Raw genomic sequence first — 17,100 nt, 5'->3', positions numbered from 1 at the left:
CTGACCTGGCTTCTGCGGATGATATACGCCGAATGAAGGTAAGTACCATCTCTCTTTTCCCTCTGGCAGTACAGGAGCCAGCTCGGCGTGGTCACGATCAAGGATTTTTTGCATGAAAGCGGTGAAGTCTTGTTTAATTTCAGGCTTCCTCTCAAATGTTCGCTGCAGTGAGGCCATTCGCATGCTGGCATGTTCCCGATTGTCTGGCAGACGTTGCCTGGGAGTTCTGAATGGAAGGGGCCCTACCCAGCTGTTCTCACTGTCCATGTACACCTCTCTGTCCATTATCTGTAGGAACAGCCTGTCTTCGATGGAAAGCCCCACCTTGTTGTCATCTGGAGACGTTTCGAACAGGGTGTTTCCGACACTGCTGTCACTGCATGTGGATCTCTGATGTACTGGAAAGGTGCTGGGCATGCACCTGTGCCCATGCTTGTCCTTGACATACACCTTGCTTGGACATGTCCCGAAGACTGAGGGACGCTGGCTTTCGAGGATGCTTGTGTGGTAAGTATGCACATTGACATTGCTGTGGGATTTACCTAAGCACACCTGTCCGATGACCACCCACCCCAAGTCTAGCCTCTGAGCGTATGGGGCGTCTTGTGGACCATTGTACTGCTGCCTGACCTTGTGCACTCTCAGGATGTCACGCCCGAGCAAGAGAAGGATGTTGGCCTCTGGGTTGAGTGGTGGGATGGACTGAGTGATTGCCCTGAGGTGAGGATGATGCCTTGTGATTTCTGGGGTTGGTATTTCAGTTCTGTCACTTGGGATACTGTTGCACTCAATCAGTGTAGGCAGTGTGAGTGACGTGCCTCCGTCCAATGACTCTACTGTGAACCCTGTGGCTCTTCTGCCAATCATTTCTGTTGTGCCGGCACATGTTCGTAGTGTGAATGGTGAGTCTGCACCCTCAATGTTGAACATATTGAAGAATTCAGATTTTGCAAGAGACCTATTACTTTGATCATCTAGCACCACATAGGCTCTTTTTGCTAGCTCTGGATGAGCTTTGGGAAAAACATTAACTAGGCAGATCTTGGAGCAAGATCGTGAGCTCTGCCCCTCTCCACAGACCTCTGTGCACTTTGAAGTCACTGCAGGCGTCGTGGTGGCTTCAGCTTCCTCCCCGCCATGCCAGAATGGTGGTGAAGGCGGTGGGCCAGGATGAAGTGCTGAAACGTGCTGGTCACTGTTGCACTCTTGACACTGTATTGCTTCAGCGCAGTCTTTGGCTAAGTGTGTGGTGGAAGCACAGCATTTGAAGCAGACTCTGTTCTCTTTCAAGATGGCTTTACGCTCTGAGATGGGTTTGTTGCGAAAGCCTCGACACTGCTTCAGAGGGTGTGGTTTATTGTGAAGAGGGCATTGCTTTGAAATGTCATTTGTGTTAGAGCTTGACTCGTCATGTCGCTGCACAATCTCGGTTTTATGCGTTGTGACCAAGCTCCTCTGTGGTCTTTTGAAGGCTGTGTCTGGCCTGCAATGGTCTGTGGGGCTGGACAGTCTGAACCCTGGGTCATTGCGTGCTCGTGCTTCATTGCAGATGAATTCGCACAGGACGATGAATGGTGGAAAGGTGACCTTATTTTTTGTTTTGTATCTAAAGCCATGGCCGATCCATTTCTCTTGGATATTGTGAGGCAGTTTGTCAATGATTGGAGCAATTCCCCGTGCTGTATCTAGATAGCTCAACCCAGGTAAGAGACCATCCTCTTTGGCAGCATTGATTTCTTGTAAGAGATCGCTAAGCTCTCTAAGTCTCACTGGGTCCTTGCCGTTCAGCTTTGGAAAGTTTGTCAACTTGTCAAAAAGGGACTTTTCAATCATTTCAGGTGACCCAAAAGACTCCTCTAGTCTCTCCCATGCATCATGCAAACCGCGTGATGGGTGGCCGATGTGTACTGCACGCAGTCGTCTCACGTGTTTTGCTGACTCAGGCCCAAGCCATTTCGCTAGCATGTCTAACTCCTCATTTGGTCTTAAATCTAGTCCTTCAATGGCTGAAATGAAGGATGATTTCCAGGCCCGGTAATTTTCTGGAGTGTCATCAAATTGTGTAAGGCCTGATGTGAGGAGATCTCTTTTTGCAAGAAATTTGGCCATGTCATAAGTGTCTTTGCTGCCATCTGGTGGCCGTGGTGGAATTGTGCTGCTGGTTGAGAATTTCTCTTGCCTGAAGACAGGTTTGAATTGAGTCTGATTTTGTGGAGTTTTAGCGAGCCGTGGACGTGGGATTGGTTTTGTCTGATTGTTTTCAATTTCTGGCAAGAGAGTTTCTCTAGTGGTGGCAGTGAGGCGCTGCCTTGATGGAGAGGCTGGTTTCATTGTGTGCACGATAGGCTCTACATGGTAGGCATTCGCCATTTCAATTTCAGCAGCAGCCTGTTGTTGTTGCTCGACATATTGTCTTGTCCTTTCTTTGGTGTCAATCATGACTAAATGTCTTTCACTTTTTTCAGACCCTTGTGTGGCTGCCTCAAGTGCATCTGCTTCTGCTATGGCAGCTGCAACTTCCATTTCATGTCTTAAATTGTTAAGCTCACATTCAATCTTAGCCTTTTCAAGCATCATTTCAGTCTCTTTCTTTACATAACTGGCACGAGCCTGCGCTGCTTCTGCTTTAGCACGTGCAGCGGCGACAGCCATGCTAGCTGATGTTCGACTTGACTGTATGGAGGCACATGATCTTGTTTCCAAGCTACCGAGAGTACCTGGGCTGTCTTCAGTTGCGTTTGCTTCCATCTTCCAGCGCTGGTGCGGGCCTTGCGTGACCAGATGAAGTGATGGCAAGCGGGATGAACTGTCGACTGGCTCCTCGTGGTTCCACCGATGTCGGGTTGCTTTTTTACTGTTCCGTCCTTGTAGCCGTAACAAGACGGGCAGCTAAACCATTGAACTTTTCTTCAATAAACAGACGACACCTTGGGCTGGATTTCTTCTCTTTAGTGAAGTTAGTTGTGAATTATGTGTGTGTGGTAAAACTAGAAGAACACAGAAAGAATACAAACATTGATATTACTCTCGCTGCATTACAACCACGCTGTTTAGGTCTATGGTCTTAACGTGGCTAGGCCTTTGTTTCATGTAGCTTACTTATAAAACGAAAATATAAGTGGTCCAATAAACATGAAATGTTACAACTTAATTATCCTGTTATGAACTTTCATTAATACTACTGGTTTTCATCAACTTACAAGCAAAAGCCTTCCAAGGCGAGAACGTTAACAGGAGTTTACAGGAGTTTATCTCGATGTGGTTTCTTTACCGAACGGTCTTTGGGAATGAACTGTTTACCCAACTTCCTGTTGCTGAATATATCAAAATAAAATCCTAAAGAAGGAGTGGGGCTAACTCTCGCCAGTAGGTGGCGCAAATACACCATAATTGACTATACCTTTACTGTACAAGTAAATTATTCAATAGTTGAACACATGAATATGCCATTAGACACGAATATGTCGTTACAAAACATATACATTTATGAGAGACAATGTAATGTAAATGTAAGAGATTAACATGCATTTATGAGAAAGAAAACCTAAATTAATCTAGCGTGAGTATTTTTGGCCTGCAGGTAATACCTTTATGAAATTAAAATGTTTTGACCCTAAAAACAATAATAGTATTAAAAATACACAATGAAACTGTACCACAATATGAATGTTGATGCTGGATTCCTCATCGGCTAATCCAATAGGTTTCATACCAGGTGTTAGACCAAACAACCTATAATGAACTGAAAGAGAAACAAGCAGGAAGACAACGTTGGTACGTTATTTTCATCCAGGATGACCAGAGTCTCAACCAAGTACAGGACAAAGAGTATGTTTGTGTGGGACATGTTATCAATAATTAGGTATTTAAATGTTATGTCTTTCTATCTTAAAAAAGTAACACTCAATTGTGCTCATGTCGTTTTCCCCCCAGTGTGATCATGGACAATAAAACTAAGAATCGCCTTGCACCAGCTTCAGCCATTCATAAGTAGTTTCCCAATCTTTATTATATCTGCATTTCCTATTGTTTGTGTTAAACGCCTTTGAATTCACAAAATTTAAATAATATATATTAAAAACAGGGTCTTCAGAATATATTCGTTTTTAAATCAACCTCTTTGAAATTCAAATATTGTTTTTCAATGGTGCCATTTCAAAAACATGATTTAGAATACTTGTTGTACTCAATGTTTACTTATTCCGATTCAATGTTCAAGCTGCAGTTGTTCAAATCATACAAATGTGCCTTACAGAGCTTATTCGAGTCTACATGGGTGGACTTGTGCTCGCGGCTCATCGGACTATAGAGATCGGCCTTCCTTCGAACTTGGCAGGGTCTGTCCGTGGCCCAGACATTAAGTTGCTATGGAGCAAATTGGTTCAATTGGAGCCAGTAGTAGTCCTACAAATCAGACTCTGCTTAATAATCTAAAATGTGATAGCAGAGCATAGCTCAAATCTCTGAACAGGACGTTTTAATGTATTTAAAAAAAAAAAATGTTTTTTTCATTTCCAGAAACACTCCATGGTTTTGGAAATGGATCTGCAAGCCCATTTTTGGCTGACAATGAACAGCAACTGGGAAGAGAGCTGAAACATCCTGTCCAGACACCGCCATGTTATAAAAAGTGTCTGTTACACAATGTAGACTGGCCGCTGTAGAAATACACTGACTAAAAATGCTTAATGCACTTGAGTGAATAAGTTTCTCGTCTGTCTCTATCTCCATAACAAAATTAACTCTGCCTATTTGCTGTTACTACTAACTGTTACTGACATATTCCGGCCCTCCCAAAGAGACAGGCAGAGTGATCTGGCCCTCCTAAGACAAAGTTTGGAGACTCCTGATCTAGACCATAGTGAAGGTAGTGCATGGTGCATCAAAGGGATTCCACGATGTTCGGGATGAAGCAGAAAGAGAAATAGAAGTAAAACTATGTTCACTGCTCAATTATAAGAAAAAAAACATACCGAAATCGTTGTACAATCCCCTGAAAGTAGAAAGTGGTTGGAATGGACCCCCCACTGACTGTTTACATTCAGGGCTAAATATCACACAACAGATTTCAGAACTCAAATCAATTTTGGTTGTCTTTAGTGTCCCATATCACAAGTCCAAGTTCCAACAGTACTAATTTTAAAACTTCAACATTAGACATTTTAATGCTGTCTATTTTCAGTAATAAAGTTTACCTCTACTGTTTGGGGTGTATAGAGGTTTTTCGGTCTGAATGAAGATGTAGCCTGACTGGAAGGAGACCAAGACCACTTTCTTCAGACTGGTTCCATCGGGAAACCTTGCTTCCAGGGACACATGCTGCTTCAAGTCAGGGTCATCTCTAAATTCATCTGCCGGGATCTAACTCAACATGCAACAGGCACATTGTACAGGGACATACAGTGGGGCAAGAAAGTATTTAGTCAGCCACCAATTGTGCAAGTTCTCCCACTTAAAACGACGAGAGAGGCCTGTAATTCTCATCATAGGTAAACCTCAGCTATGAGAGACAAAATAAAAAAAAATAATCCAGAAAATCACATTGTCTGATTTTTTAAGAATTTATTTGCAAATTATGGTGGTAAATAAATATTTGGTCACCTACAAACCAGCAAGATTTCTGGCTGTCACAGACCTGTAACTTCTTCTTTAAGAGGCTCCTCTGTCCTCCACTTGTTACCTGTATTAATGGCACCTGTTTGAACTCCTTATCAGTATAAAAGACACCTGTCCACAACCTCAAACAGTCACACTCCAAACTCCACTATGGCCAAGACCAAAGAGCTGTCAAAGGACACCAGAAACACAATTGTAGACCTGCACCAGGCTGGGAAGTCTGAATCTGCAATAGGTAAGCAGCTTGGTGTGAAGAAATCAACTGTGGGAGCAATTATTAGGAAATGGAATACATACAAGACCACTGATAATCTCCCTCGATCTGGGGCTCTACGCAAGATCTCACCCTGCGGGGTCAAAATGATCACAAGAACGGTGAACAAAAATCCCAGAACCACACGGGGGGACCTAGTGAATGACCTCCAGAGAGCTGGGACCAAAGTAACAAAGGCTACCATCACTAACACACTACGCCGCCAGGGACTCAAATCCTGCAGTGCCAGACGTGTCCCCCTGCTAAAGCCAGTGCATGTCCGGGCCCGTTTGAAGTTTGCTAGAGAGCATTTGGATGATCCAGAACAGGATTGGGAGAATGTCATATGGTCAGATGAAACCAAAATAGAACTTTTTGGTAAAAACTCAACTCGTCGTGTTTGGAGGAGAAAGAATGCTGAGTTGCATCCAAAGAACACCATACCTACAGTGAAGCATGGGGGTGGAAACATCATGCTTTGGGGCTGTTTTCCTGCCAAGGGACCAGGACGTCTGATCCGTGTGACGGAAAGAATGAATGGGGCCATGTATCGTGAGATTTTGAGTGAAAACCTCCTTCCATCAGCAAGGGCACTGAAGATGAAACGTGGCTGGGTCTTTCAGCATGACAATGACCCCAAACACACCGCCCGGGCAACGAAGGAGTGGCTTTGTAAGAAGCATTTCAAGGTCCTGGAGTGGCCTAGCCAGTCTCCAGATCTCAACCCCATAGAAAATCTTTGGAGGGAGTTGAAAGTCTGTGTTGCCCAGCGAAGGCCCAAAAACATCACTGCTCTAGAGGAGATCTGCATGGAGGAATGGGCCAAAATACCAGCAGCAGTGTGTGAGAACCTTGTAAAGACTTACAGAAAACGTTTGACCTCTGTCATTGCCAACAAAGGGCATGTAACAAAGTATTGAGATGACCTTTTGTTATTGACCAAATACTTATTTTCCACCATAATTTGCAAATAAATTCTATCAGACAATGTGATTTTCTAGATTTTTTTTTCTTCATTTTGTCTCTCATAGCTTAGGTATACCTATGATGAAAATTACAGGCCTCTCTCATCTTTTTAAGTGGGAGAACTTGCACAATTGGTGGCTGACTAAATACTTTTTTGCCCCACTGTATATTAAAAGATATGGTTATTAGGTACTTTAAAATCACAAAATAATTATTTAGCATAATGATCGCTGCATTCCGGAGGACCAAATGGTCATGCAAACAATTTATCAAACCAACCGAATAACTACAGAATATAATTAATATAACCAACAGAGTAACCACCATACCTTAATTTCACCAAAAGCCTGGAATTTATTATTTTCGGTTAGGGTCACAGTTTGGGAGTCCAGTTCAAGAGCTCCAGTTGGGAAGGTCTTCACAAATATTTGAACATTAATGTCTGCACCTGAGCAATCGTAACACTCCACAAAGATGTTCTCTGTTGCTCCAATAGGCAACAAGTTAGGAGCAGACAAAACCTTCCTGGAAAAGATTTCAATAGAAAAATAAATCACATGTAAAAAGAGATGAGTCACATTATTTATTATATGTTGTAATTATGTTGATGAGGTAATTGTATGGACTTTGCACTGCGTGACCTTTGATAATGCTGAACTAAAGTAAATAACAGTTCAGCTGCATGCAAAATAAATAAAAGGCTTCATCATAACCCCAGCGTCAACATTGATTATCGACATTCAGCAACCAGAATGTCTAGATAATAAAAAATTGACTTGTTTTTGAATATCTCCATACCTTGCATGTCTGCTTATTGAAATGTAGAGATGGTACCCGTACACTGGCTTATCTATATCTATATAAATATATTCAGTTCAGAAATACATCAAGGCTAATCCTGTTCTAGTCAATGGATACTCACAATGGATCTCCGTTAGCAACATAAGACAAGAAGAGGACCAGACAGGCCACACTCAGAGGAAGTGTTTCCGGATGCATCGTCACGCTTGAACACAGATCTGCTGTCTCTGAAGTCTGTGGTCCTCTCAGTTATCCTGTTTTTTTATTATGTTCTACTCTATTCTCCCCTCAATCCGCCCCCTTGGCCACATCCTCTGTTGTCTGAACCCTGCCCTTGCTGAAGAGGGACACTCCTCATCTGTACCATTTACCAGAAAGAAGTTAAGCAACCTTTGGCACTGATGCAAAAAAGGCATCAGTGAAGTATAGGATCTTTAAAGACAAACCAAGGCATGCAATACATAACTTCATATTAGAAGAAATGCTCAATAAATCCAGTCATTTCAAAATGGAGCGCCACTGCACACTCATATTAGATAAACTGTTGTGATTGGTCGGTCAATCTCGTACTGGGCATCTATCTTTTTGTATGGAAGTGAAGCCAGACCTTAGCTGCAGAGCAAATGAAACGGAGCTTGCGTGATTCTTCTGGCTCCCGAGCTAGCACTGCTATGCCATGTGTGAACAAACGCATGACAGAATTCCTGAACAAAGCTGCATGAGTGAAGCAAGTGAGAAGCGCCAAGCGCAAGTAGCTTTGTGGGCGGTTCTAGATAAGATAAGATAACATAAGATAAGCCTTTATTGTCATTGTACAGTCGCCTATACGGACGAAATTGGTAGTGCCAACTGAAGGTGCATTACACATACAAAAAAACAAACAAGCAACTTCAGTTAAAAATGTAAAAAAACAAGACAGAAATAAAAGAAAAACATTTGGAACAAGACAAGGACAGGCGAGGTGAATGATAAATATAAAATATAAAGGACGTAAGCATATTGCACTTTATAGAAAGTGAGGTATATGTGTGTCTGTTTAATGTTTTATGAGTGTTTAGTGTCCTGGTTGGCCAAGGAAAGAAGCTGTTGTTCAGTCTGTTGGTTCTGCTCTTCAGGCTCCTGTACCTCCTACCAGAGTAGCCTAATTACCCGTAGGTGTGGTTTGGGTGTAACGTGCAATAAACCAATGAGAGTGCCATCTCCCATCCCCTTTAAGAGCCATGAGCGCATTTGAATCTGACGAATTGATATTTTGACAGCGCGTCTGCAGTCTCTGATGAGACAGATGCACATGAATTTCAAACTTTAAATGCCTAATTCACACATGGAATAAGGTTTGCTTCCACAACTTCAGAAATACTGAGTCCTCAAATAAATTTTGGCAAAGAAAACTTATATGATATAACATATGCTATGCGGTAACTGTGGTTCTATTTAATGATATACGCAATACATTATAAACATTGTTTCTTATCAGTATTGCCTGCATTATCAGTATCGACTTGTGTTCCTAATATGCATGTGTCCCCCCGTTGATATACATTGCCATGGACTGTATTATGCGTTACGTGTTTAGTTTGCGTGTGTTTAAACAGATGGACGCACACACGCGCGCCCGCATTCATTAATTCTTTTACACATACACACACGCGCGCCCGCATTCATTCATTCATTCTTTTTAACACTCACTCGCGGTATAGCAATGTTTTCTCACGATCAAATACTCATCAATCCTAAAAGCTATGGGCATGTACACGATGTCTGTGTCAAGAAAATATGTGTTTGCTGTACGGTGTTTGCAGATGCATTGATTTAAAAGTACAATTTATTACCGCTGTATCAGCTGTTCTTCCCAAATAATTTACCAAGAATGTGTGGCTAGGTAGATGAGAGAAGCAAAGTGTATGCGCGAGGTGCACAAGCAACATTTTGCATGCGCCCTTAAAATAGCATCTGAACAACGCGCCACTGACTTTAAACCAGGTATTTCCTGGTTTGTGGCGCACGATAGCACCAGGGAACGTTTGCGCCAGAACACGCCTCCTCCTTTCGCCGAACCGCCCCTTGGGGCGCAAGATCATTCCCTAATTTTCCAACGCGTGGCGCAGGAGGGAAAAGAACGCTCTGCGCCAGTTGCAAACTAGCAACGACACGTGCGCCAGTGATTAAGTCAATTGCGCCGGATGCAAGATAGGGCCCTTAATGTTAATGGCCAAATGTGCACTAAATTCTTGCTCCTTTTGCACCCAGTGTGGTATTGGGATGTGATTTCATCAAATTATATATTTGCAGCCGTCAGTAACTTGCCAATTACCGAATCAATTGAGAGCTAAACAACAATGATGAAGCTCGCGGGAGCAGGCATCTTACCGGTGGAGAACGAGGGGAATAAAAATAATTCACTCTTTTTATCCTTTTTATCTCTGCTCCGTACGCTTGACCCCTCTCTTGAAAACGGATCTCATGCAGGAAGTCTATACGAAGTCTCATACGATGTGCTTGTGGTTCCCAACTCCCAACTCCCAATCCCATGTCTATGGGGTTCCCTTTGTAAACTTTTGCTACTCAAAAACCTGATTCAATTGTTTCAGATTTAGCTCGAGTTTTGCTTCATTTTTCCCAGATTTAGCACATCCTTCCTAAATGCAGATTTTCACATTTATAAAATTATATGTAATGTAATCGAAATCGACATCCTGAATCTAAATCTTTATTTTAGATCTAATTCAGAATTGTATGTCTAATTCGAAATGCTAAATCTGAAGCTAAATCTCATAGCCTTTATAAATCAAAATATTTACATCTAAATCACAACACCTTAAATCTAAATCCCAAATCCAAATGCTAAATGTATATCCAAATTCCAAATCGTAATCTACATCCTAAATCTGAATCTTATGTAGCCCGTGGAATTGGATACCACACAGGACACAATGACTTTCGGGGTTTCTTGTAGCATTAATTTATTTTGGAACACAACGATTTTTTGAGTCAGAGTGTTATATATTCTTTTAACAGATTATTTCTACTGTGCTCAACAGTTGCACTTCAATCTACATCAGCTCGAATAATAAAGAGGAATAAAACAAATAAAAGAAAATGCCTAATAGAAAGATAGTTAAATAACAGCTTAGACCATTGGTCGCCAACCCGTCGATCTTTGAGGCTTTCCATGTAGATCCCGAAGATAATAGAAAAATAAATACACAATATCCTATATTATGCATGATACATTTTCATAATACGTTTTGCAAGCACATCTCTCTCCCTCCCTGGAGGCCTACTATTTTTTTCTGCATTTAACGGTGTCTGCATTTAACATTGTCTGATTTAAGTGACCAATGAGATAAAACAAGGGGGGCGTGGGGCGCGAACGGCAATATCGGCCTGTTGCTACGATTACGGCTCTCTGGTGACAGCTAGCATGGCGGAGGCTCCACGAAAGAAGACGAAAACGTACAACTTCCATTCAGAATGGGAAGAGGAGTTTATTTTTACTTTGGTGAAAGACAAGTGTGTTTGCATGTTATGCCACCAAACACAAGCACTGTCCAAAAGAGGAAACCTGGAACGGCACCACAACACCAACTAGGGCTGAACGATCTATCGTTTTCGACCGAAAACCGCGATCTCAGACAACACGATTTTGGGATCGTCAAAGCTGCGGTTTTTCTTGGTGCATAATAATAATAATCCCGTCAATAATTTCACATGAATGCCCAAGGCTCTGTGTCAGCTACCGATCTGAAAGCTGCAGGCTGCGCGTACCCAGATGACGTGTTCTCCACGTGCCCAGATGACGTGGTCTGGTCATTCGATTTCAAGCAAGGCTGAAGCGGGAGCAGAAGCGGAGCCGACGAAATTAATATCGAAGAAAAACAGCACGTCGGTCATTTGGCAGTATTTTGGATTTGAGGCCACTGATGAACACCAGAAACAGGTAATGTGCCAAACATGTCGTGTAAAAGTGGCTACATCGGCTGGCAATACCACCAATTTATATCCCCACTTGAGAGTTCACCACCTGAACTTGTACGAGGAGTGCATGGCGAAAAAGAACAGCGAAACATCAAGCAGCAGCGATACTTCGGCAAAACAGCCAACAATAACATCATTGTTCACCAGTGTGACGCCTTATGAAAGAACTAGCTGAAGACACAAGGAGATTACCGCTGCCGTAACGACTTACATATCGAAGAACATGGTGTCTGTAAACACAGTGACCAAAGACGCATTTATAAGTTTGCTACGCGCAATGGATAAGAGGTATGTTCTGCCCTCCCGCACATACTTCAATCAAGTTGCCATCCCACAGCTCTACGCAGAATGTAAGGCCAAAGTTGTAAATGAGCTGGAAAACACAGAGTTTTATGCGTCAACTACAGATCTGTGGTCAAGCAGAACGACCGAGCCCTACATGAGTTTGACCGTGCATTTCGTCAACGCCAACTTCGAGTTGTGTAGCCGATGCCTGCAGACAGCATACTTCCCCACTGACCATACCGGGGAGAATATTGCCATGGGGCTGAGGGAGTGCTTGGCCGACTCGAGTCCGACTCGTGAGCTAAATTTAGAGACTCGTGACTTGACTTGGACTCGAGCATTAGGGACTTGAGGATTAAGACGAGGACTCGACTTTTTAAATGTCATTAGGCTATAATAGTAATACGCCATTATTCTATAATTTGGTATATGATTAGTGCAAGGGAATGTACTGCTTCATGTCATACATCACACGTAACTAAGTTAATAATGTAACTAACGTAACGTAATTACGTAACTACGTAAATAACCCACACAGCAAATCCGCCGCGGAGTATCGCGGCTTTCGGAACGGATCCGCGATGCGGACCGTATCGGGTCCACTTGCACGCCGCATTTCTGAGTTATTATGAAGAGGACAGGACAGTAGTTATGAGCACTAGAGTTAAAAACAGTAAAATACATATGAAAGTCCATAGCTGCCACCATTAGGACGCCTATGAGCTGCGGCACAACAGTTATGTTGTTTTATTACGGATTAAAAGATTTTTTGGTTTTTAGTGGAATATCTAAGAAGCATATTAATTGCTTGTACATTAATTACCAATGACAAATTAATTTATGGGAAATAACTTACTGTGGTAGTACCACCTGACGTCTGCTGCTAAAAAAAACGTCATTGAACTTAATACAAGATGACAACAGATGTAATCAATGGTATGTTATGAATACTGTGTTATGAGCTATCCTTATGGCTTTTCATACTGTAATTTGTAATACATGTAATGATTTCCCCCAGAAAATGCTGTCAAAGATGAGCAAAGAATCAAACGGGCCACAGGACTTTGCAAGCAGCTGGTTGCGGTCTTCACTCACAGCTGGAAGAAGAAGGCGGCACTAAAACAGGCACAGCAAGACTTGAACCTACCTCAACAGTCACTGGTCACTGAATGTCCGACACGATGGGGCTCCCGGCAGAAAATGATTGGGAGGGTGTTGGAGCAGAGCAAGGCACTGTGCCAGGTTCTGCCTGAAGACAGGAAGACGCTGCACCTGGTCCCCACTTGGCAAGACACAGATGTCCTTGAATCTGTAAACAATGCCCTCGGTCCTCTTCAGGAGTTCACAGACGCCCTCTCAGGTGAGGACTACGTAAGCGTGTCATACCTGAAGCCAGTGCTCCATCTCCTCAAAACAGCAACGCTTGCTGAAACTGACCAGGACACGAATCTCACCAAGGATATCAAATCAAGAGCTCTCCACTACATCGAAGAGAAATACAGCGACCCAGTGACACAGGAGCTCTTGGACATCACATCCTTCCTTGATCCAAGATTCAAGACAAGCTACATAAGTGAAGAGAATGTCCCATACATCAAAGACAGAGTGAAGATGGAAATGGAACAGGTGGCACAAAAGGTAAGCTGTCCTTTTTCTTTGTTGTTTCAAAATAAAACAAAAAGTTGTGTTTTTTTTGTTTTTTTTAACTATACTCTGACATTTTAAACTTTTAGACAAAATGCCTCGTTGGTCTTAATCACAACTGATAGCAAAACATTGATGCCTCTTATTACTGTGTGTTGCAGGAGCAGAGGGCTTGTGTCACAACCCATCCCATGCCCCTGAGTGCAGAAGAAGAACCACCATCCACCTCTACAAAGCGAAAGCGGTCACTGGGCAGCTTTTTCAAGACCAAAGGCGGTCCCTGCTTCCTCTACTGTGCAGTTGGAGGATACCATTAAAGCAGAACTGGACAACTACTTCATAACTCCTACCATTGATGGAGAGCAAGATCCACTGGCCTGGTGGAGAGTGCACAATGTCAACTTCCCATGGCTTAGCAAGTTGGCTCGTAAGTACCTTTGCATACCAGCAACAAGTGCACCATCAGAGAGACTGTTCAGTGCCAGTGGCAATATTGTCACATGTCAGCGTGCAAGTCTGAAGCCAGCAAAGGTTGACATGTTGGTTTTCTTGGCCAAAAATCTCTGAAGGGATGAAGGGGAAGATTTATTGATTTTTGTTGTTGTTCTTCTGCACCTTACCCTGAAATCTCTTATCGGCACCTTACCCTGACATGTCTTTGTTCCATTAAAAAAGGTGTTCACTCTTTTTTACTTATCTGTTGTTTACAGACTAGATGTAAAATAATTTAACCAGTTTGACATCTTTTGTTGATGAGGAAAATGTAGGGTAATTTAAACTTTTTTTAATTATTATTATTTATTTTTACTACCTTTACATTTCACTTCCTCTTGCCACTTTATTTGAAGAAGAAGCACAGGTTTCTGAATACACGGGTTGAATATCTGTAACTTCTGCTGATGTTGATGTTCATAAGCTAGCTCCTTTGAGCCATTTTGCACTACTTTTAAGGTAAGACTTCTTTTTTTGCTCCACTTTGTTGTTATAATTTATAATTTTTATGAAGCGTACGTTATTTTACAAAAGTGCTATTATTTTGATGCTGCTGAAGAAAGAGGGCTCTCTTTTTATTTTAATTTTTTGGTTAATATAACTGATATGTTAATAAACAGTCTTGCATCTGAAATCTGTTGCCAGCAGTTTCATTCTTGCATTATCTTAATGAAATTCATTGTTTGACTTACTTTACACTGAAACTTTTACTGAAATAAATCGTGGTTGAAATCAAAATCGCAATCTCTGCCAGAAAAATCGCAATTTCAATTTTTTCTTAAAATCGTTCAGCCCTAACCCCAACCACTCGAAATTCAAAGACAGCTACCCCCCAAAGAGCGCAATCCGTGCAAGAAAAATTGAGGAGCTGAAATCGGGGTTGAAGGCCCAGCAATCGCTTTTCACAAAACCCGCTACGCAAAATAAGGCTGCTACTGAAGCATCCCTTCGCATTAGCCACCTGCTAGCTAAACACAAGAAACCTTTTACAGATGTAATCAAAGAAGCGATGGCCATCACCACAGAGACAGTTTTCAACGACTTCAAAAACAAAAGACGACATTAGAACTGCACTTCGGGGTGTACCGCTTGGCCCTGCGACAGTGACAAGGAGGGTCGAATCACTGTCAGAGGACGTGGATCGACAAGTATTGAAAGACTTGTCCCGCTGTGAATATTTTTCTCTACAGTTCGATGAATCCCTGGATGTAATGAACACAGCCCAGCTTGTTGTGTTCGTCTTCGTCTTCGTCATTGGTTGTAGGATTCTACAACCAATGAGGACTTCCTTACTCTTTTGCACTTAAAGGAGAGAACGAGAGGTGAGGATATTTACCAGGAGTTCAAAAAGTATATCGACGAAAACGGCATCCCCATTAATAAACTAGTTTCCATTACTACTGATGGGGCCCCGGCAATGCGAGGTGTGCGGGCAGGTTTCATAGCACTGTGCCGTAATGACCCTAAATTTCCCGCATTCATGGATTATCACTGTGTTATCCATCAACAGGCCTTGGTTGGGAAAGTCTTGGGACTTTTCCCATGTCATGACACTGGTGGTCAAACTGATAAACTCGATTAGAGCAAAAGCGCTTCAGCACCGCTTATTCAAGGCGTTATTGGATGAGCTTCATGCCGCATATGGAGACCTGCTTCTCCATGCTGAAGTCCGGTGGTTGAGTCGCGGCAAAGTGTTGCAGCGATTTGTTGACTTGCTGCCTGAGATAAAGACTTTTTTGTCAACAAGGAACGAGGAGCACGAGGAACTGTCCGATGATGCCTGGCTACTGGATCTGGGGTTTTTAACAGACCTAACGGCAAAACTTAACATACTCAACAACGAGCTGCAGGGAAAGGACAGACACCTGCCCCACATGATTAGCGCAGTGAATGGTTTCAAGGCCAAGCTGGGTGTTTGGACCACACACCTAAATAACAAGAGGCTGACCCACTTCCCCAACCTGGAGAAAATGTCACACGCCATCAAAAACAAGGAGGTTTTTAACCCAGAGCAGTACTGTGCCCAGCTGGACAAAGTGACAACTGAGTTCAATCGGCGTTTTGTTGAGTTAGAGGTCATGGAAGATATTGTTGCATTCCTCTCAAACCCATTTCTGCCCATTGATATAGAACAGGTAGCAGACAGATTCCAGCAGGTATCTGCTTTTCCAAGTGGAGTTGACATGGAGATGGTTGATTTGCAAAATGACAGAGCTGAAAACCAGATCAAGGGACAGTGACTTTTGGGGACTGGTCAGCAAAGAGAAGTATCCTCTCCTCACTGCATGCGCACTAAGGGTGAGTGCCTACTTTGGATCTACTTATCTTTGTGAAATGGCGTTTTCACAAATGAAAATAATCAAATCAAAGTACAGGAGCCGCCTTACAGACCGACACCTCACTGACTGTCTCAGGCTGGCTGTCTGTAGCTATGAGCCGGACTTCAAGGCACTCACTGACAGTATTCAGTCACAGCCATCACACTAATTTGAGTAACATGACTGCAAGAGTTTTGCCTTTAGATGGCGTTGTGAAGTGATTCTGCTTTAGATGGGACATGGCGCTTACCTAATTGCACAGAGAATTTTATTAATACACATTACAGTTCCACTTTCTAAAATGTGAATCATACATTTGTTAACTTCCATGTGGTTATTGGGTAAGCAAAACAGCTAATTACACTTCAATATCTGTCCACTGCAAGTGTGTAGATTTTTTTCTCTTTGTTGTGATGTGTTTGCTGTGTTATGTGTGTGTTGTTGTACAGTTGTACAATATTATAAATGGGAAATAGGGCACATGGCTTTAATTTTTGTTTTCAGTTAGTTTTGATTGATTGCATTAAGAGCAAAGAATTACATGTAATTCATACAATTAGACTTAATAAAAGCCCTTTGTTCAAAGCTTCAATAGGTAGATCTTGCCTTTCACACATGTAGAGGTCAGAGATCTTGGGCTTAAAAAGGTTGATGACCACTGGCTTAGACTATAGTTCAGAAAATACGGCAGTGGCCTGACTTTATACAGGAAATGCAAAATAACACTGGTTACATACACATTTCACC

At 42.4% G+C, this 17,100-nt stretch overlaps 1 protein-coding gene across 1 annotated transcript in view; it reads right to left on the bottom strand.

Moving 5' to 3' along the window:
* The window catches only part of LOC307071375 (complement C3-like), a gene marked incomplete at both ends in the record, with an annotated part of 36,000 nt that extends 24,317 nt beyond the window's left edge, over positions 1-11,683 (bottom strand). Inside the window, 5 exons of the mRNA XM_079730357.1 lie at positions 3,657-3,742; positions 5,196-5,361; positions 7,165-7,360; positions 7,758-7,841; positions 11,658-11,683. Coding sequence (XP_079586483.1) covers positions 3,657-3,742; positions 5,196-5,361; positions 7,165-7,360; positions 7,758-7,841; positions 11,658-11,683 — 558 coding nt within the window. The remainder of the gene's footprint in view (positions 1-3,656; positions 3,743-5,195; positions 5,362-7,164; positions 7,361-7,757; positions 7,842-11,657) is intronic.
* Between the last annotated feature and the right edge of the window lie 5,417 nt (positions 11,684-17,100).

The sequence above is a fragment of the Pollachius pollachius genome, assembly GCF_949987615.1.
Source record: "Pollachius pollachius genome assembly, chromosome: 2".
Taxonomy (NCBI): Eukaryota; Metazoa; Chordata; class Actinopteri; order Gadiformes; family Gadidae; genus Pollachius; species Pollachius pollachius.
The sequence above is the reverse complement of the archived record's forward strand: the minus strand, read 5'-3'. Positions and strand labels throughout refer to the sequence as shown.